Genomic DNA, 20,704 nt, shown 5'->3' with positions numbered 1-20,704 from the left:
TGTGTGCTGATTGCCACGTGTACAGTAAAAAACCATCCATTCTTGTTTATATCGGAGATAAATGATCGATCAATCAATCTGATATCGATTCAATGCACACGCCAGTCCACGTACGCGCGCTCACTAGTAGGTCAAAGGCGCACGCGCACGTCAACGCCCCCTCCCCCTTCCAGCCGGTTTCCAGTCAGCCGCGCGCGGATTGAGTCAAGTGAACCTACCGAGAGGTGGTGTTGACCGACCGCAGCAGGTTTTCAGCAAGAAACCTGAAAAATCAAACTTCCTAAGGCAACTGACAGTAACGCTAAGACCTTAATTTTTAACGGAAGGGTCAGCGGTGCCGGGATTAAGGGCGACGCGACAGAGAGAAGAAAGTAAATCCAGGAGGGAAAGCGCCCGAAGTGAGCTTGAGGATCAGAGCTAATGCTAACTCAGCTAGCATTGCTAAATAATCATACGGAAACTCGTGTCATTTTATTAGCCGCTTGCTTTGACATAACCACTGTGGTTACAAAGTAGATAGTTGGGGGGAATTTGTTAAGTTATATGTTACATTTAATTAAAACAGTGAGGTGTTTTGGCTTTACATTTTAGGCCACAGGCGAGTGGTAGTCACTTAGCAAGATTAGCTACAATAGCCGGTCTTATTGAGGTAACACCGGCTCTGCGCTCCTCAGGACAGGTGATATTGCTAAAGATATTTCGCTTTCAAAGCAACTTCACATCGAGAGGTATCAGTGTTTATAAGTTAGCATACACTTGGTACTGTCTTAGCCTTGTGCTTCGCAATGCTGAAACAACAGCAGCAACCCGGCTCAGGCGGGAGAAAAGCGTCTAACGGAACCTCGGGCCCCGGTGGTATGTCTTCCCCAGTCAGCGGCATCAACAGCGGCAACAGGACAACGGCCGGGAGGTAAGCGAGTGGCGGGGTTCGTGTCAGGACAGTCCGGGGATTGTCCTGTGACTCAGAGGCCTACCGGTTAAAGCGCTGTGTGCTCAGTGGGTGTGTCTCGGACATAGAGCTTCTCTCCAGGCCAATGAGATTAGTCCATGTTAGATTGACAGCGTATGTGAGCCAATCAGAATGCTCAAATTGAACCAAAGACAACTAAGTGAGGTGGGTTCAAGTTTGGTGAAAGCGAGGAGTAGCAAATCAGCATACAAGCGATGCAAAGTTTATCTGGCCTGTCAGTGCCAGAGAAGGGACGGTGGTGGTTGAAACATGTTAAATTTACAATAACACGTCTTTGTAGGTTAGAAAAACGTGAAGTAGGAAAGTTATGATTAGCAATGAAGATATTTTGTGGCCAGCACAAGGTCATAAGTGGTCTACATCATTGAGATGAGTGTGTGTTTACTGAACTGTTTCCTCAGTCTTTGTTTTGTAACCGTGAATGTGACCAGCAGTGACATCAGCCAATGTGCACATTCTTTATGGCGGTGTGTTTAGTGTCCAGATTGATATCAATACCTTGATTGAATGTATGTAGATGAAAGTATTGCTCTAAGTCGTGTGTTTTGTGAATTGTTTGATTTACATGATGTAGCTGTTAGTTTTTCTTTGTGTGATCCATTTTAAAATGCATTATTTTGACATGTTCTTCAGCATTGACGTTTTCTTTAAGATTGAAAATAATACTACACATTAACTCCCTGGAAAACATATTCAGATGTCAGTGTTTTGCTCTATGCCACAAAGGTGGAAAGGGAAAGCCTAGCACCTAACACAAGAAAGGTTGACAGTAAAGTCTGTAAAATATAGATTAATTTAAAGTGATTCTAGAGCCAAAGTATGCACTATAGATAGCCATGTTAAGTGCTGTAGGATTGCTGGTTTGGGATCTTGTCAGGGCTATAAGTTTGTCAACTTCTCCTCCACTAGCCATATGCTGTATATGTGAAATGTAGAATGCGACACTGCCGTGACAGGCTTGAAAACTTACACTCCTTCAACTTCCTCGCAGACAAACACGTTGTAACTGTGTTGTTTTCCCCAGGAATCGAACTTCTGCAAAGCCATCATTCCAGTCATCTCCTGTGAGTATCCAGATCCAGAACAGCTGGGCAGCAGACGAACACACAATATGTTGTGCACATTTTTTAAAACATTAGAGGCAATACTGAAGAAATGTCTTCTGTTCAAGTCACAATCCATCACTTTTTGACTCTATATTTTAGGTGTAATAATGCACATATTTGAAATAGATTTTGAATAGATGGGAAATCAGCATTTTGTGTTTTTCAAATGATCATACTTTAAAATAAAAGACTTTGCTTCTGTGTTTACAAACATCATTCATATGAAACACGTTTTATAGAAACAGAAAGTAATGTGTGACGACCAGAAATACATGAATATACATATATGAATCAAATGTGAGTTAAATTTCTTCTTGTTTTTTTAAATATAACACTATGTGATGTTTTATTTTGTCATGTCTTGGTGAAACTTTGCTTGATGGACACTTGTCCTTGTCCCATCTACAGGTGTTCGAGGGTGTGTACAACAATGCCAGAATGCTTCATTTCCTCACAGCTGTTGTGGTAAGTCATTTGTCTTGTTGTCAATGCTCTTTTTCAGACTGGGATGATTATTCCAGAAAAAAAACCAGCTTGCATCACCCCCTGTGACATGTAGATAGTTAAAATAGTAATAGTTAGAGACATCATGTAACTCACCGAATGTAAAGCGACCTTTTATTTCATGATCAGCTGTGTCTGTTGCAGTTAGTGAAGGATTACAGCAGCTATCAGAAGGTTGCGAGATATTTTTTTTCATTTGTTGGTGAAGGGGCGATTGTACATCCATTGGCTACCTTTGTTATAAGTTATTGTTTGCACAGAGTACAGAGGAGTGTGTGTGGAATGTGCAAAATATTTAACTAATCCACAAATGCTGTTCCAGATTTCGATGTATTGCCGGATCTAAATTATGGTTAAATAAGGTTCTTAACGAATCTCTATCTCTCTCTCTCTCAGGGTTCCACCTGTGACATAAGAGTGAAGAATGGCAGTGTATTTGAAGGCATATTCAAGACTCTAAGCTCTCGGGTAAGAAGCTCATGTTGAGCACTTTTCTCTGACATTTTAATGAAGCACTGCAAGCAATCCTGTGCCTATAATGATAAACTTGTGTTGAGGGAAAAAAATAGCCTTTTCTGTCGTTGTTTTAACTTCAGTTTCACACAGTCCTCAAATTTCTGCTGCCTTCCTAATGTTTGTCCCTTAGTGTGAGTTGGCTGTGGACGCTGTACATAAACATGGCGAGGAAGAGGGCTCAACGTCAGCTCCACCACGGAGGGAGGACATCACTGACACTATGATCTTCAGCCCCTCAGACCTGGTGACCATGATCTGCAGAGATGTTGACCTCAACTATGCCACCAGAGGTACGAACGTGCGCACATATACTGGGGGCATGTGTAGCAGGAAGGAAGTAAAACAATAAGAGCATAGAAAGACATAGTTCCTCCTCCTAATGAGAAGATGGCTTTGTGTGATGTAAGCATAGGTTTGTGTCCATGTTAAGAGCATCCTTGAGTTATAGTTAATGGCTTTTCAAGTGCTGAGTGTCTGTCAACTGTGTGTTAGACTGTTTTGAATTGCCTCTTGATCTTAGACAAGGGAAGAAAAAATAATTGATTTGAAGTTACGTAATTCAATAGTTTGAATTGGAGCCAAATTTAGGCCGTAGATAAATGTTGCCAAAGGAAACCAAAGGATGTTTCATCTATTTTTTTGTCTTTTCTTTCAGACACCTTCACAGACACAGCCATCAGCTCCACCCGTGTCAATGGAGAACACAAGGAGAAGGTTTTGCAGAGATGGGAGGGAGGAGACAGCAACGGAGAGAGTTACGATCTGGAAAATGATGCAGTGAGTTGCCCTGTCTCTTTAACACACAGAAACACAAACTAACTAATGATATAAATGTGCTCTGACCTCGTAAATGGTATAATGATATGCACCCTCTGTCATAAATACATTTCTCTTTTAGTTGACTATTCACACTTTAGTTGACTATTCACACTTTTTCTTTTGAAACAAGTTGCTTACTGATGATATGCCATGATGAATCAATCATTTTAAAGATGCTCTACTAATTAAGCTTTATTATAAAGTACTGATTATTTTTTGTTTGTTTTTCTTCAGTCCAATGGCTGGGATGCCAACGAGATGTTCCGTTACAATGAAGTAAAATATGGAATCACATCAACATATGATGCCAGCCTTTCCATGTATACGTAAGTTTCCATATGGTTTCATTGCCCTCAGGAATAATTGCTGAATTATTATTGATAGGATAAAAAAAAAACTGCTAATAAACTGATATTCTGTCATAAGTCTTAACACCACTGCCACACTTCTCACCTGCTGTCCAGTGTGCCACTGGAGAAGGGCAACTCCGAGGTCTTCCGGCAGAGGGAGGCACGCGCTGCCCGCCTGGCCAGTGAGATTGAGTCAAGCCCCCAGTATCGCCACCGGGTCAACCTGGAAAATGACGAGGGCAAAAGTGAGGAGGACAAGTTCAGTGCTGTGGTACGGGATGCTGGCGATCGTGAGAGGGGCCGTGAGAGCCCCCGTGACAGGGAGCGCGAGAGGGGCCGAGACAGTCCTGGAGCCGGCAACAGGTGAGGGGGGGCGCTCATTATTGAAGTTTTTGTCTGACTATAGAGTTTATGCGTCTGCAAAAAGCTCCAGAACTGCTACTAAGTGGACTCTGAGGTGACATTGTTTTGTCAACCGCTGTTCCCAATGTCAAAAATAAACTCAATAGTTTTCATTATGTTTGTTTCCTGTCAGTTTAGAGAGTTTAATATATCTTGTATCACCTGTCAGTTGTCTCTGTGTGATGATGATGATGATGATGTATCATCTTTCTCTTTCAGGGAGGGCAAGTACATTCCATTACCTCAGCGCCAGAGAGAGATGAATCGGGAGAGGGAGCGTGCTGAGAGAGGTCCTGGTGGGCCTCCACCCCACAACCGTCTAAGTGGAGGTTATCGCTCCAACCCTCCATCCTCTTCATCCCCCAGACCCCCACTGCCCTCTGCTGCCGGGCCACAGTCTGGCGCCTCCTCCTCAGAAAGAAACAGCCCTCTGTCAGGCCGAGGCGGGGCCTATGCTTCCCACCACCCCCAGGGAAGTCCAAGCCCAGGCCCTGGATCTGGTCCTGCCAGCCCGTACACATCCGCCTCCGCAGGAGGACCAGCACCGACATCAGCCTCCGCTTCCGCTGCTCCATCCCCAGCCAGCCCCCCTGCCTCACACGGACACACAGTCCCTCATTCCCACTCACTCCCACACTCGCTGTCTGAAGCTGGCAGGCCTGTTAATGGAGGTGAGTGTAAGAACGTATGTCAGAAAGTGTTTAACCGCATCTGTGGATGAGATTTTAATGGATGACATTTTTTTTGTGCCTTTCAGTCTCTACCAGAACATCTCCTAAAGCCCAAAGACCTCCACAGTCGAGTAGAACAGGCCGAGCTGCAAACTCACATGCTCAGTCCACAGGTACATCCAGTCAACTACAAAATCCTCTTCTGTAGTATTGATGGATTTTGCCTAAAACTTAATTTGTCCTGTCTCGTCCTTGCAGCTACCCGCTCTCCTAAATCCGGCTCTTCCCAGGACCCGCCTTATTTGGACACATCGTCTGTCTCCCTGCCTGCCCAGAAGACATCTGGCCCCGCCCCTCTCTTCCCTGTCGATGGTACTTTCTCACCTCCTGTTTTTGTTTCATCGTTAGGAGTTTAAACTCAAAGTCAAAACCATTTTTTTCTGGAATGACGTGAGCTTCATCTGCCTTAATGAGACAGTCACCTGAAACTAATTAATTTGCCGTTTGTCTTGTCTTCACAGTGAATGAGATCCTTGGCGCTGCAGCAAAAGAACGCTCGGCCGAGAGCCCCAGCAGCACAGAGGAAAGCAAGAGTAGTAAAGGTTTGTGTGCAAGACTAGAAATAAGTTTTAATTTGGACACCTTCATCAGAGGACATATGATCCACTTGTGCCCAGCTGTATGCCCTGGGTTTGTTTTTGACAGCAGTTTGCACTTTTCAAATTTCACATATTCATTAACCTTTTGTTTCCTCTGTCCTCAACCAGCTCCCTCGGTCCAGCAAAGGTCGCAGATTGAGGAGCTGCGGAAATTTGGCAAGGAGTTCAGGGTAAGAGTTCAGTCTGCTTTACATGAAGCGTGAAATTAGAAAATCTGTGACCAATCAAGAGGCTTCGACCTGAGACATCACTGATGTTCGTTGACTTCACCAAAACATCACTTGGTTGTGACCAATTACTTGTTTCACATGACATTAAATGCTAGTTTACTGCTGTGAAGATCATTCAGGACAGTATGCTACTGAAGGTATATTTTCTTTTGTCATTGTAAAATTAGCTGTATATTTGGGACTCAAGTTGCTATAATGCAGTTATATAATTGCAGTGTTTGGCTATTTACTGTAGTTCCAATATATTTTTTATTTTTTACTATTCATTTTAATTTGGAGCTATCACAAAACAAGTCCTTTTATATATCATTAATACTACCAATATTTTTTCTTTCACCCTGGTGGAAGTTCAAACATGTCTCTTATGTCTTGACATTTTTTACCCACGAAAAGCCTTCATAGGTGCAACATATTTATTGAAACGTGTTACTTTTGAGGAAGGCTTGGATGTTGCAGTTTAAAGTTTTACTGGATATCTACATCTCTCCTGTTGACTCAATCCTCATCCTCCTCGCTTTTTTAGCTCCAGGCAAGTGGAGGCAGCTCGAGCTCTCCCAGCTCCCCGGCAGCCGCCACCCCTCCTGCCGTCAGTGAGGGCGCACCACCCAGCGCAGCCAAACCCTCGCCATCAGACGCTCACCCTGCTTCAGAGGCCAAACCTCAGCCTCTAGCTCCAAGTCCTTCCCAGCCCCAGCCTCAGCCCTCACCTGCCCCTGCGGAGGACCCCTCCAAGGACTCCACATCTACACCTGGTGCAACAACAGCAGCCCCCACAGCACCCGTTTCAGACAGGCATTCACCAGCCACTCCGCAGCCAGCAAGGACCCCTGGAAGCGAGGAGACGTCCGAGCGGACGGAGGGCGTGGCAGAGTGAGTTTCAAAAAGAATGACAGATTTCTCATGATAACATTTCTTTTATTTTGCCATTTGTAACACATTTTTTTTTTTATTCCATCTTCTAGCCAAGTGAAGAAATCAACCTTAAATCCAAACGCTAAAGAGTTCAACCCTATCAAACCTCAAATGCCTATGGTAAGCCAATGTTATACTGTTAAGTCCTGATAATGCACTTTAGTTGTTATTTTTATTTACACTCCTTCTACTTTGTAATGAAGCTGCTGTGCAACAATTTCCCTTATCTTAAAGTGTGAAAAATTACTATCTTGGCTAAAGCTAGAGTAATGTACAGAGAGCATTTTAATAATCTGTTGTACAGATTAGGGAGTGTATAATAGCAGTTAAGTTAAGGGGAGTTCGGCATATTTTTGCTAGTCAAAGACCTGTTGGCACGATGCTAGGATTTCACTTTTTGAGGTCTATGGAGGAAATTGTCCTATATATTGGGGGGGGGGATGTGTTGTGGTTGCCTAATTACTTAAATGCAGACTCATTCACCTCTGGTTGTGTTATCGCACAGACGAAGCCCAACACTGCGCCCACCCCACCTCGGCCAACTCCTCCAAGCCCAGTGGTCCTTCAGCACCCAGGCGGACAGGGGCCACTCTACAACACCCCCTACCTCTCCTATGTGTCACAGATCCACTCTGTGCAGGTACATGAGCCAAAAAGCTTTCATCGGCGCTGCTGTGTTTATTATCAAAGACATTTAAGACTTTGTACAAAATGTTTGGAAGGAACAAATATAAACATGAAGCAATCTCTCTTTTCATACTGACATGTTGTCATTTGGGTACATGGTTTTAGACTCAAAATTTACATCCAGTGTCATTATTTGGGGCTGCAATAATAATTTCCATTATCTATTACTCTGATTTTCAGTGTATATAAATGCCCATCAGTTTACCTGAGTGACATATTCAAATATCTTGTTTTGCTGAACGGTTGAAAATTTCCCTTTACTACAATAGAATACCAAAAAATCTGTAAATATTAACACTTGAGAGTCTGACCTCTGAGGTTTTTTGGCGTTTTGCCTATCAAAGAAAAAGAAATGATAAGTTAGTGGTCAAAATGTATGCCAACATTTAATCTTGTGTTGATGTTTTGATCCCTTCTGTCTTTCAGCCCCCTCAAATGTACCAGTACACCATGTCTACAGTCAGCCAGGGAAAATACCCCAGGACCAAAGGTAAACACAATGTTATTTCCCTCTAGAGTTGTATGACTTATATAAAATATTTTGACATTTTCCTTTAAAATGCATTTTCCGTTAGCTCTTGTCAAAGCCGACACTGTAGCCTTCAATTTTAACCTTAAATTATGCTTTTATAAATGTTTCTGAATGGAGAGATGTTGTGTATTACATTGGTGTCATATTACAAGTTTTCAGATTGCTGTAACATGCGAACCAACAACCTTGTGGCACTTACTTAACAAAATAATTCTTTGCCTCCACCAGGCTCAGTAGTGGCTCAGCGCTCCGACCATGGCACTTCAGCACCACCCATGTTGCAAGCCGCAGCGTCAGCCGCCGGGGCCCCACTGGTAGCGTCCCCTTACGCTCAGTCCTACCTGCAGTACAACCCACAGCAGTACGGCCAGCAGCAGGTCATCCAGGCTATGACACCCTACCCTGGACAGGTAGGACTTCTACCATCTAGTCTAGCCCCTTTTTATAATTCGACTTTTAAATGGTCAGCAGGATGTTTCCAGTAGCATTACAGTTAATGTAAGAGGATTATCTGATTCTGAGAGCTATCATTCAAGGTTAATAACATCTTAAAGCTCTCAGGTATATCCTGCCGCCATATTTAAACATTTAACATTGTTATTTGTTCCTCTCTTCTCTCCCCCTCTCCAGCCAATGTACTCCATGCTGCAGGGTGGAGCCAGGATGATAGGTCAAGGCGGGGGTCCCCACCCACAAGCCCTGGGACCTCCAGGAGGCCCCCAGTTCCCTACACAGGGAGACGGACCTCAGGGACCACAGCAAGGCATCTATGGTGAGTAGAATCAAACCTGAACAGTGATTGGTCCAATGTTATGAATTTTCAGTCATACTGTTCCCATTTTCAATTCTTCGACATGAATTGTGCTTAAGAAGGCCGGATGAAAACCTTGAAATCCCAACAGTTTATCAGTTATTGATAGAAACCATATCATTGCTAGTAAATTCAGTACTTCCTAAAAAAGCCTGAATATATCAACTGTAAAACAACAATTTTAAGCATCATCTTAAAACTAATTATCTATTTTTCTTTGTAGCTCCACAGTCATTCTCCCACCACTCAGGTCCAGTTCATCAGCCCCAACCTTCCAGTACCCCGACAGGCAACCAGCCCCCTCCTCAGCATGCTGCACCTAGCCCTGGACAGGTGAGATACCTCCCTAAACTCTAGGGATGAGAGAGTACACCATTATCTGCATTGGAATCTGTTCAACCAACTACATTATCCAAATTTCTATTTGTACTTTGAATGGGCAGGTCTTAAGTGGATTTATATTTATTATTTATTACAAAACTATTTACAGAACAGCCTCAGAATCGAGCTTTAGATCAATATTCTTAATCACAAGTGTAAGAGAACAATTTACAGAACAAGTTTTTTTATAAACTTGCATGAATAAACTTCAGTCTACTATTGAATGAAGTTTATCCTTCATCATGAGTTCAGTTAATGACACATTTTATTAGAATGATACTCGTTCTTGTAAAAAGTACATTATCTGTACCGGATAATTGTTTTAGCCAAGTACTTGCTCCACCCTAATAAATGCCACTGTTGGTCGTGTTGGTAGCCTGGATGTTGGTAATGTAAGCACAGATAAATGGAAGTCAAATGGATATTTACGATTTACCGGTCAGTTACCCCAGTTTGGCAGTGGTATTTATAGCTGGTATTGTAGTTTTACAGTATCCTCCTGGTGATGAACTTTATAGAGATATTATAAGACTTTATAAGGTCAAGAGGAGTGCAAAAACATGTGTGGGAAGTGCCTGATTAGCCCAGCCTTCAGGTCCTCTGAAAGACTTGCTTCCATGGGCCAAATCCATAAGAGGATCCAGCCTCTTGGAAGCAGCTGTTGTGATTAAAGCAACATTATGTAACTTTTTTACCTCAAAATAACAGCTTCAAAATCATTTTGATAGTACGGTGTCTTGTAATAGGGTGAATGGTGTCTCTGTCACAGCCACTCTGCCCCCTATGTATGTAACATCAGTGAGAGGGTAGGATCACAGCATTACATACATATTTACTTCAAGATACAAGTTTTCAACACATAATTGTGATGACGTAATGAGCTTTGTTTGTAGTTTGCACCTACATTACATCTGACAAATTGTTACAGACCTGGGATTTGTATTTATGACGGTGGTGTTTTAGTCAGAAACTGTGGGGGGCGCCAAATCGCACAAAATGCCAATTTTACATAATGTTGCTTTAATTTATTATCTCTTAACATTTTGATTTTGTGAACTCTCCTTTCAGAACGCCCAGTCAGGCCCACAGCCCCAGTCCTTGTACCACTCAGGTCCGCTGTCAGCACCCACCCCACCCAACATGCCGCCAGGCCACACGTCTCCACAGGGCTCTTACCCCATCCAGGGCTACAGCATCCACAGCCACCAGGGCATCCCACCAACATATCCCCTGGGACAGTTAGCACAGGTATGGATCCACGGTGCTGATACTTCCTCTACTGCATCGTTATTGTTCCAAATGAATGAAATTTGTTGATTAAACACAAAGTCAGCAGGAAAATGTGAGAATTTCTGCAAGTGTTGCTTCATTTTGAACTTAATTTATCAATCTCCTGGCCCCGCAGGCCCACGTACAGGGACCCATGTCAGGTCCCCACCACTCGGGAGGACATGGTCAGCCCCAGTTAGTGATGTTGCAGCCGCCCCCTCAGCAGGGCCCCGGCTCAGTGCCCCAGCACCCCCAGCACGGACCTCAGCAAGGAGCACACCAACATTTTTACATAGGACATCCACAAGGTACGAGACATAGTGCCAACTAAAGATGATTCAGATTCTTTCTCTTTGGTTTGAAATGTAGCGTTCATTGATCTCGTTGTTGTTTTTTCGTTTACTTCCCACAGCAATGCAGGTACAAACACACCCTGCTCCCTTCCATCAGCCTGGAAACTAAACCCCACCTGGTCCCTTCACCCCGTTACCTCCCAGACTGTTCCCAGGAATGAGCCCCAACATCCCCGCTGCCTGCTGGATGTGAGGCCCAGACTGAACGCGACTCATAAAAAAACAAACTGACAGGAGCGCAGAGGAGAGAAGAGGACAAAAAGTCTCACAGCACCTTATGCTTCTGCTGTATTGTTCTTCATCGCTACAAACCTCAGTGTCAACCCGACAAGGAGGACCTTTTTAATGCTAATGATGAAGGTGGCAGACGACAGCAGCAGCGTCCGACCCCTGCTGCCATCCTGCTCATCTCTCCAACTCCTTCCCCTTTCAGAGACGTGAGGCACCTCGCAGGGCGGACCAGTCGGAGAGGAGACGACGCAGATGAAAAACAGCAGCAGACACTTTATCTTCCAGCAATGTGTTTTAGCCTTGTGGGGTTTTGTAAGGACCATGACTCAAATGGAAACACAGACTGTCGCGGGAATTCTCATGAATACAGCATGAACGGAGGGATTTGAAGAGGATGGAGATTTTTAGCAAATAATTTTTTTTTAACTCAATCCAGTAGTTCAAACCACCCCTTTGCCCTTCTTCTCTCCAGTAGAAAAGTATAATTAATAAAAAAAAAGAAATGGACAAGACAAAAAAAATATTAAAACAACAATGACCAAAAAATAAAGTTTTCAACTCAACTACAAAGCTTTGTTTGTTTAATTTATTGTATCATTAATTGTGCTTGTCTGCTGTTACAGTTTTGCTCCCCACTGCGTGAAGTAACCGTTAACTGTAATGACACACAGAAATGTATTTTTCATTAGACGATAACAAGAGTGCATTTAATTTGAAGCTCGCTAAGCATTTGCTATTATGTCAGCCTGACAAAACAAAATAATTACCTCCTAGGGGACTTTTTGTATCCTCTTCACATTCTCATTAGTTTGGATTTGTTCCACTTGGTGCTACAACTCTGAATGTTAATTTAAAACAGTCACTAGGGGGAGACCTCTTAATACACCAGCCTCAGAGCCAATATCATGAGTCCTTGATGTGGCAGAATGACTCTTCTCTGGGTTAGTGGGGCACTCTGCTTCACCTTCAGGCAAGTATGACACCACACTTTGTTTATGTGACAGCACTCTGGATTGATGTACTACCGAGCGCGCCAACCGGCTCTGCGTCAATGTGTCGGAGCGTGTGGCCTAGTTTTCGCTCAGTGCAGGCTGCTGGTAAACTCGTCAGTGTCAGTGCAGCAGGCTGTGGCGGCCGTCTCAGTGTGACAGGGCGTAGAGCTGCTCTGCACTGCGCTCCAGTCGGTCCCGGTACTCCAGATTGGTGTAGTTTCCTTCAGGGACCCCCTGGGTGCCATAGAGGAGACCCCAGCAGCAGCAGGCAATCACAGCCGTGCTGTCACTGTCGCCTGGACGGGAGGGAGAGGAGATTAACATTAGTGATGTGATGAAGCAAGTGTCTGTTTTTAATTGATACAGCTCTTTGCTGGCTTTAAAGCTGCAATAATCAATATGTTTTACTAACAAGAGAACATTAATGACTGTGTAACATTAAAGACGTCTCTCGTGATGAAAATCCCACCAAGGATTATCACCGACTCTGCAGAGCTTTTCAACGTCTTTGGGTTTATTGTTCTGGTTTTCCTGCCCACCGCTTTAGTTCAGTCTCACTACCGCTCTTTGCTCCCTGCCCAGCACCACACATCAGACAAAATTAGCACCTAGCAGGTGGTGAATACAGTGGAAGATTTAGCTTCATGTATCACATTGAAGTTTTTCACTAAGGTTAAGGGGTGAAAAGAAGAAGAGGATTTAGCAGCTACAGGGTCAGATATTGGCCTTGGGATTTGATGACTTCGGACTCGAAACAAAGTTAAAAGAGTGAAAATTGGACTTACCATCCGTCAGATGGCCAGAAATACAACTCAAAGAATGCTAATGTTTCTCCGTATCTATGCTAGACAACTGGATGCAGTTAAACTCTCCTTTGCTCACTTTAACACACGTCATTTATTGTCTTCAACTAGATAAAAAATATGTTTTGTCATGTAGCCTAAACACACACGATACACTACATCTACTTTACACTGAAGCTTTAGGTTTGTTGACAATTATTGAGCAGATCACCACAGGGCTGCTGTGTTGGGAAATCAAATACCTCATCATTTGTCTTGCGTTTTTAAATTAGGAAATTCACATTTTAAGTTGTTGTCTATCACACATCACTGCATGATGTTGGGAAGTTAAACTTTCCTTCGCCTTCTAATATTATCACAGAAACAGAGGATGCTCGATAGCCTACGTGTCGGAGTCTCAGACTTAGCTGTTGCGCTGAAAGAACTGTTAATGGACACACTGTTTTTATGTTTTTTTTTTAGGAATTATATATGCTGGCAAAAAGAGAGGTCTATTAATCACAATAACTTGACCCATGGACCGCTCTGACAGTAAAGCTACATTGGAACATCTTTAATGTCAGTCTTAGTGTTAAAGACGTCTTGTTCAGTCGCTGTAAAAAAGAAGTTCCCTTTATGCTTAATTTGTGCTTCCTTGACGAAGCTGCTTCTGTCCTCAACACAATGACAGATGACGACCAATTAGAGTTTCAACCACTAGTCCGCATGTTCTCTCCGAACAAAAGTGCCCTGATTGGATAAGCAGTCGTTCGGAAAACATCTCTGTTTGAACCAAGAGGCCTGGGCGGTGTGAAATATGCTAAAAGATGTGAAATAAAGTCCAGCGGGGTTATGAGTAGAAGTGCCATAAGGCTTAACATTAAAACTGGCTATATTCATGAAAAAGGCTTGGGATTGATGAAGATTAGGTCTATAGTTGAAACTACTTCAGTTTAGGCTGAAATAAGATAGGTTTAGTGGGATCGAGACTTTTCTATCAGCCTATAAGACCCCCCCCAAAAAACAGACATTTTTCTTCTTTGAATCTCTGACCTCCATGAAAGCCCGCTCTGCTCATCAGCTCCTCCCAGTCCGAACCCGCCCCCAGCAGGGCGTCCAGCGCTATCATGGGAGCATCGTGGCCACTGCGTCCCGCCCAGCCCGACAGGCTGAAGCTCTTGTAGGTTTCGTCTCTCTCAGCTGGGCCGTAGGCGGAGGGCCACATCGCAGGGCCCTTCCCATTAGAGATGCCCCTCTGATCCAGATACCTGTGGAGAAGACATCCTGGTCATCGTTTTCACTGTATCTGATGTGGAAATGGCTGTTTATGTCAGTGGTAATTAATTATATATATATATATATATATATATATATATATATATATATATATATATACACATATACATACACACACACACAGTAGTAGTAGTAAAGTAGAAAAGTAATAAATCAGGAGCAATACTGTAATAAAATGATCTTTGTGCTTCTGAACTGAATGTGACCGGTGACATTTTACTTCAAGCCTCCTGCCATCATCTATTAACCTAGAGACTGAAATAGGTCAACAGAAAGTTACTGATGCTGGAAGCCGCAATGAACACCAAAGCCTGATTTCAGCTGCTCTTACCACTGCCACTTGTCACAGAAGTAGCCCCAGTCTCTCTCGGTCTCCTCCACGGCGAAGCCTCGACCCTGAACGAAGCACTTTGCTATCGGACAGGCCTCGTTGATCAGGCCCAGACCCCACGTCGTGATCGGCCTGTGCTGGACGGCGTACGCTGTGAAAAGGGCCGATGCTACCGCGCCCAGGAAACCGGTGGGGTGAGGGTGGGTCATCCGGCCTGTCTCCACGGCAACCGCCACCAACGACAAGAGCTGGTCAGGCTTTGGATATCTGGTGAGGGCGAAGCATTAGTCCTCATTTACTCCACAGTTTTCTCCATAAACCTGCTGTGCTCCATCAATCAGAAGAGAAATCTGTTTCTCTGTGTAAGTACTCTGTTTGGATATAAATTATGTTTAAAGTAATTACTACTTTTCATGCTTTAATGAGTCCACATGATGTTTTAACTGCTTCCGGCTAATGTTTTAACACTGGAACTCTTTTTATTTAGTGGTTATTTTCTGCTTTGTGATCAAAGAATGTTTTCCACTGTTGCATTCATTATAAACAACTTCGGATAAGAGCAGCAGCCGCGCGCCTCGACTGTAAATCTAACTGTGAAATTATGCTTTTCGAGATGTCACTGGGTGACCAACATGCACGGTGCATTTTTAACATTGCCACTTCACTTCAATGCGCCTCATTAACCTAAATGAAGACGAAGATAACACGACTGGATGTTTCTTTTTTCCCACAATTAAAAAAGGGATTAATTCCATCCAGTCAGTTCCTGATGAATGCAACCAAATGTGATGAGTTTAGAGCTGAAATGATTAGTGGATGAATCAATTAGCCAATCGGCAGAAAATTAATTGCAATTATTTTGTTTATTGATTAGTCGTTCAGCCCTCAAAGACCCAGGCAGCCGCTGTTTTCTTAAAAGTGCTATTCTTCTAAAATGTTAATTAACTTTTGAACCACTAATCCATCGATCCATATTCTTTGAAAACTGTATGTAAAGTAAAGTAATGTAAAGCGGAGATTCTCAGGCTTTCAGTGGTGATCACAGCATCACGTTCTGCAGCATGGATACGGGAAGGAAACCCATGTAGTTTCTTCCTCAGGGCCAAAGGGGGATGGTTGTAGCCAAGCTACTTTTGTTGTTAAAAAATCACCTTTGCTTCATTGTTCTCTGTTATGATTTAATAACCTCTCCTCAACGTCTAAGATAGTATTAATAAATAGTATAATAAGAGGCTGTAACTTGCTTAGGAAAGGTAAGATGTAGATAATTCATCCAAACATATATTTTCTAAAAAAGTGACCTGTTTTAAAAAAGAAACAAAACAACAAAAACAAGTTTGAGTTTTGAGTGGCGTTTCTTTTCTTCTTTTTTATTCTGGTGATTCATCAATTCTCAGACAGAACAAATATAAAATTGGGAATTTAAATGAGCCAGACTGAAGGCTAGCCAAAACAAAATAAATAAAGGAGAGTCAGACACTCCAAAAATTGTTCTAGGTTTAAATCATGTTTCAAACAAAAGTGTTTTTCTGATTCCAGCTTCTCCGACCTGAAGATTTGCTTATTTTATCAGTAACATACTCTTGCAAACTGAGTATATTTGTGTTTTGGGCTATTGTTCGAACAAAACAAGCCATTAGAAGATGTCACCTTGGATCTGGAAAATGGGATGGACATTTCTTCTTACATTTTGTGAAGCAATCAAGAAAATAATCCAAAGATTAATCAATAATGGAAACACAAGAGCGATATTCCACTCACAGTTTCAGGCCCAGTAACATTCGGAGCATCCAACAGTAATTGTAAGGTGCCTTTAAAAAAAATACTCATTCGGACAAACAGCATTTTGTGATCGGAGGGGTAAATATGTGGATTTCTTTACCTGCAGACCTCAAACTGGATCCTGATCAGTGTGTCTTACTTTGTTCTGTAGGTATTTTCTTGTCCGTAATTTATAGTTGAGTTTGTATTGTCTCTTGTATATTTGCTGTTGAGTTTTATGTTTATGTATTTCAAATACCCATCTGGGGAGCTTCTTCATCTAGCTTAGGCTATAAATACTGAGGTGTGTGGCATCAGTTTATGCTCCATTCTTGTCCCTATACGAATAAACATTTAAAACATAAATTATTTTTGTAGTGTTTTAAGGACCTTCTGAAGGCCTCACCTCACCTCGGAATCGACCACATTTTTATTTGATCTTGTCTCCGTCTCAGACAAAGAGGACTATGGATTTTATTTCAAGACCAGTCAAGACCACAGCTGCACTGTATTGAATACTTAATGATGCTTTCTATGGGCAGATAAACCTCACCCCAAAAACCTGATGCTTGCATGACTTTTTTCATTGTGTTAGGTCGATGGTAAAACATGGAAAAGGAGTGCTGAATGAAGTCTCAGGGTACACTGATACATACACACATATATATCACACATAAATTGCAATAAAAGAGGTGAATGAAGAGGAATCTTCATTTGTTTTCTATGGGTTTTTACATGAATGTAGATCAGATTCATGTTAGCAGTGCCTATGATTAGCACAATCCACATTTTATTGTGTTTCATGCATTGGGGGGACTCACACTGGTCTATTTTCATGACTTGGTCTCAGTTTAGGCGGTCTTGACTACAACACTGCTAGAAACCAGAGTGAAGGAATGTGTTCACACTGTCTCTTAAACACAGTGAGTCGGTCAGGAGTTATTTTGGACTCTGACCTTAACTCTTGAGGGTCACGTCTGTAACATAAGAAGGTCAAGCCTTTATCACTTTCAAAAACATAAAAAGACTTAAAGGACTTACGTATCTACACAACAGAGAGGTGCCTTCATCTGCTGAAACACGTGCCAGTAGAGATATGAATTGAAGCTGGTGCCAATATTTGCAACATCAATTGAAATCAGTTCATAACATGTGTATGTGTATCCCTTTGTCACTCATTAAGATGCCCTGAAGCTGCTCAGGAAAGCGATACTCCAAGGTCGTTGATAATTACATAATAATAAGCAAACCCATGGCGGGTTCAGGCGAGAGGCAGATCATCTAAAGTGAGATGAGGATTGGAGTTATTATGTGTTTATACAAGTGTTTTACCTGAGGCCAATGCACATGGACCTCATGGCCGCTCCACAGCCTGTCCCCTCTGGGTTATAGGGCACTCTGTAGCCCCCGTCCTCCCCAGGCTTCAGCTGGGAGACTCCTAAAAGAGCAAATGAAAGTCAGATCTCTGCCATTGCTACAAATAGATGTGATATGATTTTAAAGTCTCACCCAGAATGCTTGAAGGCCCTGGCTTCCTTCCGTCCATGTCTTTCATCCCCTCCACGTATCGAGCAGCCACCTCGTGCAGGAGCTCCTCTCCACCCTTCCCTAGGAGGGGGAGACAACTTGTTCAAACTGTCCATATCAAGGTTTATAAAGATGTACCAGATCTCTTAACAAGCCTGCGTGTTTGCCTTTTCACAGTAAAGGTCAAGTGGAATTTCTACCATCTCCCTTCCACGTGTGCAGAGCTGTAATTGAGCAGCAAATCAAGGCAAGACTGGAAATTAGATTTAACCTTTAGTCGGGGCTCATGAGATGGGAGGTGCTCTGCGTGTCATGATGAGGTCTCATCAGAGCGCCACCGACGATCAGATCAATCCAATCAATTCCTTGTTTGAGACGAAATGAGCAGAAGGAGAAACCGGAGGAAGTGAATGGGTTCACTGTCATTTATGAGCTCACCAGTTGCCAGCCCTTCAGCTGTTGCCAGATGCAGAACTGTGTCGTCGCTCACGGGCCAATCAGGGAGCTCTGCCCTGATGTTCTTCAGACCGCCGAGCTCCTTCAGCTCCTGCAGAACAGAAAAGATGACGCCTGTCAGTTATTATTTAGTATAATGAACACAGGATCATTGTCTTTGTCTATAAAAGCTACGATCACAACACGAATCCTTCTACAGTTAAACTCTGTGAGCTCTGCTGTAGTGTGACTTCTCTTTCCCCGTTCGTCTTGCACTCACCTGATGAATAGCTGGTCCGGACTCGTTGTACTCCCACAGCTGATTCCTGTATCCCAGAGCATCACCAACGCCACTCAGCAACATGGCTGCCTTATACTGCTCCAGTGTAGCAGATCCGCTGGGACAAAAAAGGCACAACGTCAATATTACTGCTAGGGATGCAAAGTTTAAGCAATCTCTCTAATTGATGGTCGGCTGCCTTAACAATTGATCATCGGATAATCGAGACTACTAAATGTATTAAGATCAGTTTGTATACAAATTAGTATTTTTTAAATTATTTGTAGTTCAATTAAATACATTTTCTTATACCAGTATTTTGTCTTTTATGTTAATATATTTGACAAGCAAGTTTTTGTCATTTGTAACAAGATACTTTTTGATGCATCTGTGCCCATCTCTGAATGCCGGTTAATACAGTTTTAATCAGTTAAATTCTTAAAGGCAATTAATTACTAATCATCAACAACCCCTAATTACTACTCTACACATAAATGTAAGCCCATTTAAAATGTGTTTGTTTTATTTGTAACACCTCTAATGTTATATTTAAGTATTGCTCATAATTAGATGAAAGGACACTGTGTTACAACGGAGTCTAAAATCCTGGATTGGTGCTGTCACAGGTAAGAGTCTATCAAACCTGAATAATCTGAATCTGCAGGTTAACTAGTAACCTAAGTTATCAAATAAATGTTGAATGGAAGTATAAAGGAGCAGGAAATGGAAATACTCATGTGAAGTACAGTACTTGAATAATCTGTATTTAGTTACATCCCATCACTGGTTATTCTAAATTCAGACACCAAGACTTTTGGTTTTAAAGCAAATGTATATCAGTTCAAAATATTGATAACCGGTTTCCTTGATTATTTGGTATCAGACCTACAAAAACAAAAACAAACAAACAAAAAAAGTACTGTAGTGAATTATTATACTTTTCACTCCATTACATTTATTTTATTTAATTCCAGGGAGTGAGGATACTGCATAATGACTACTTATACTTTGGGTACATGTATAGTATATCTTGATGCTTATACTTAGAGTATTTCTATACTGTGGTATTGGTACTTTTACTCAAGTAAAAGATCTGAGTACTTCCTCTACTGCTGGATGTGGGAACTGCACTAAGTATGATCTTGTGATCTGAGTATAAATCAAAGTATGGCAATATATAGTTAAATATAAACAGCTGTGTACGTTCAGGCATATTCTTATGTTAAGGTATATTTTAAATGGCCATTTTATCTGCGGATTAGTAAAGTAATCCCAACATTTTCTGACCGCGTGTCGCCATCAATTCAAACATTGTTCAAGCAGACAAACAAGTCTACTTGAAACATCAGGTTGATTTGGGAATAACTGAGGTTAAATGGTGCTTTTGCTCCTCCATGCAGTCGCAGTCTCACCGGTCCATTGCAGCGCGTCGTCCCCCGTCCTCGAGTCTCACCAGGCGGCCGCACGCTGAAGTTGACACCGGGGCTGCAAACCGAGGCGCTGCACACACCGACTGCTTCCTGCTCTGTTGCAGAAATGAGCTCGGTCCCAGTTCAGATCGGGTTCAGATGGGCCTGTAGCAAACACCAGCGTCCGTTCACTAAAGTTATGCTTCTGCTTCTGCTTCTGCTTCTGCTTCTGCACAAGCGTCAAACCCGAAGCAGCAGGCTGGACAAACGTGGAGGCTAAAAACGGCAAACCAATTTTAGATCCCTGTCCTCCAGCTGGCTGGATGGAGACATGGCAAAACACAACAAACTTGGCAAATATTTTCAAAAAAAATGTATCATGTATATATGATATGTGTATCATATGTGTGTGTGTGTGTATGTATATATATATATATATATATATATATATATATATATATATATATATATATATATATATATATATA

General features: G+C 42.4%; 2 protein-coding genes across 2 annotated transcripts; one reads left to right on the top strand and one right to left on the bottom strand.

Moving 5' to 3' along the window:
• Positions 1–198: 198 nt before the first annotated feature.
• LOC141015520 (ataxin-2-like protein) lies at positions 199–11,966 on the top strand. The gene is made up of 23 exons (XM_073489631.1): positions 199–910; positions 1,995–2,034; positions 2,485–2,541; positions 2,977–3,048; positions 3,227–3,386; positions 3,752–3,873; positions 4,150–4,241; positions 4,380–4,628; positions 4,887–5,338; positions 5,425–5,511; positions 5,597–5,710; positions 5,860–5,940; positions 6,106–6,167; positions 6,751–7,097; positions 7,190–7,259; positions 7,645–7,779; positions 8,253–8,316; positions 8,587–8,768; positions 8,989–9,130; positions 9,393–9,502; positions 10,619–10,798; positions 10,956–11,127; positions 11,232–11,966. The coding sequence occupies exons 1-23, from the start codon at positions 786–788 to the stop codon at positions 11,279–11,281; spliced, it is 3,165 nt and encodes a 1,054-aa protein (XP_073345732.1). The 5' UTR covers positions 199–785; the 3' UTR covers positions 11,282–11,966.
• Positions 11,967–11,975: 9 nt separating this feature from the next.
• Positions 11,976–20,464, bottom strand: adprh (ADP-ribosylarginine hydrolase). The gene is made up of 8 exons (XM_073489632.1): positions 20,220–20,464; positions 18,808–18,925; positions 18,531–18,639; positions 18,075–18,173; positions 17,898–18,003; positions 14,805–15,071; positions 14,231–14,445; positions 11,976–12,691 (listed from the first exon to the last, which is right to left on the bottom strand). Exons 1-8 carry the CDS (start codon positions 20,225–20,227, stop codon positions 12,543–12,545), a joined length of 1,071 nt encoding a protein of 356 aa, XP_073345733.1. The 5' UTR covers positions 20,228–20,464; the 3' UTR covers positions 11,976–12,542.
• Between the last annotated feature and the right edge of the window lie 240 nt (positions 20,465–20,704).

The sequence above is a fragment of the Pagrus major genome, chromosome 20, assembly GCF_040436345.1.
Source record: "Pagrus major chromosome 20, Pma_NU_1.0".
NCBI lineage: Eukaryota > Metazoa > Chordata > Actinopteri > Spariformes > Sparidae > Pagrus > Pagrus major.
Note: the sequence above shows the minus strand (reverse complement) of the source record. Positions and strands in the feature narration are given on the sequence as shown.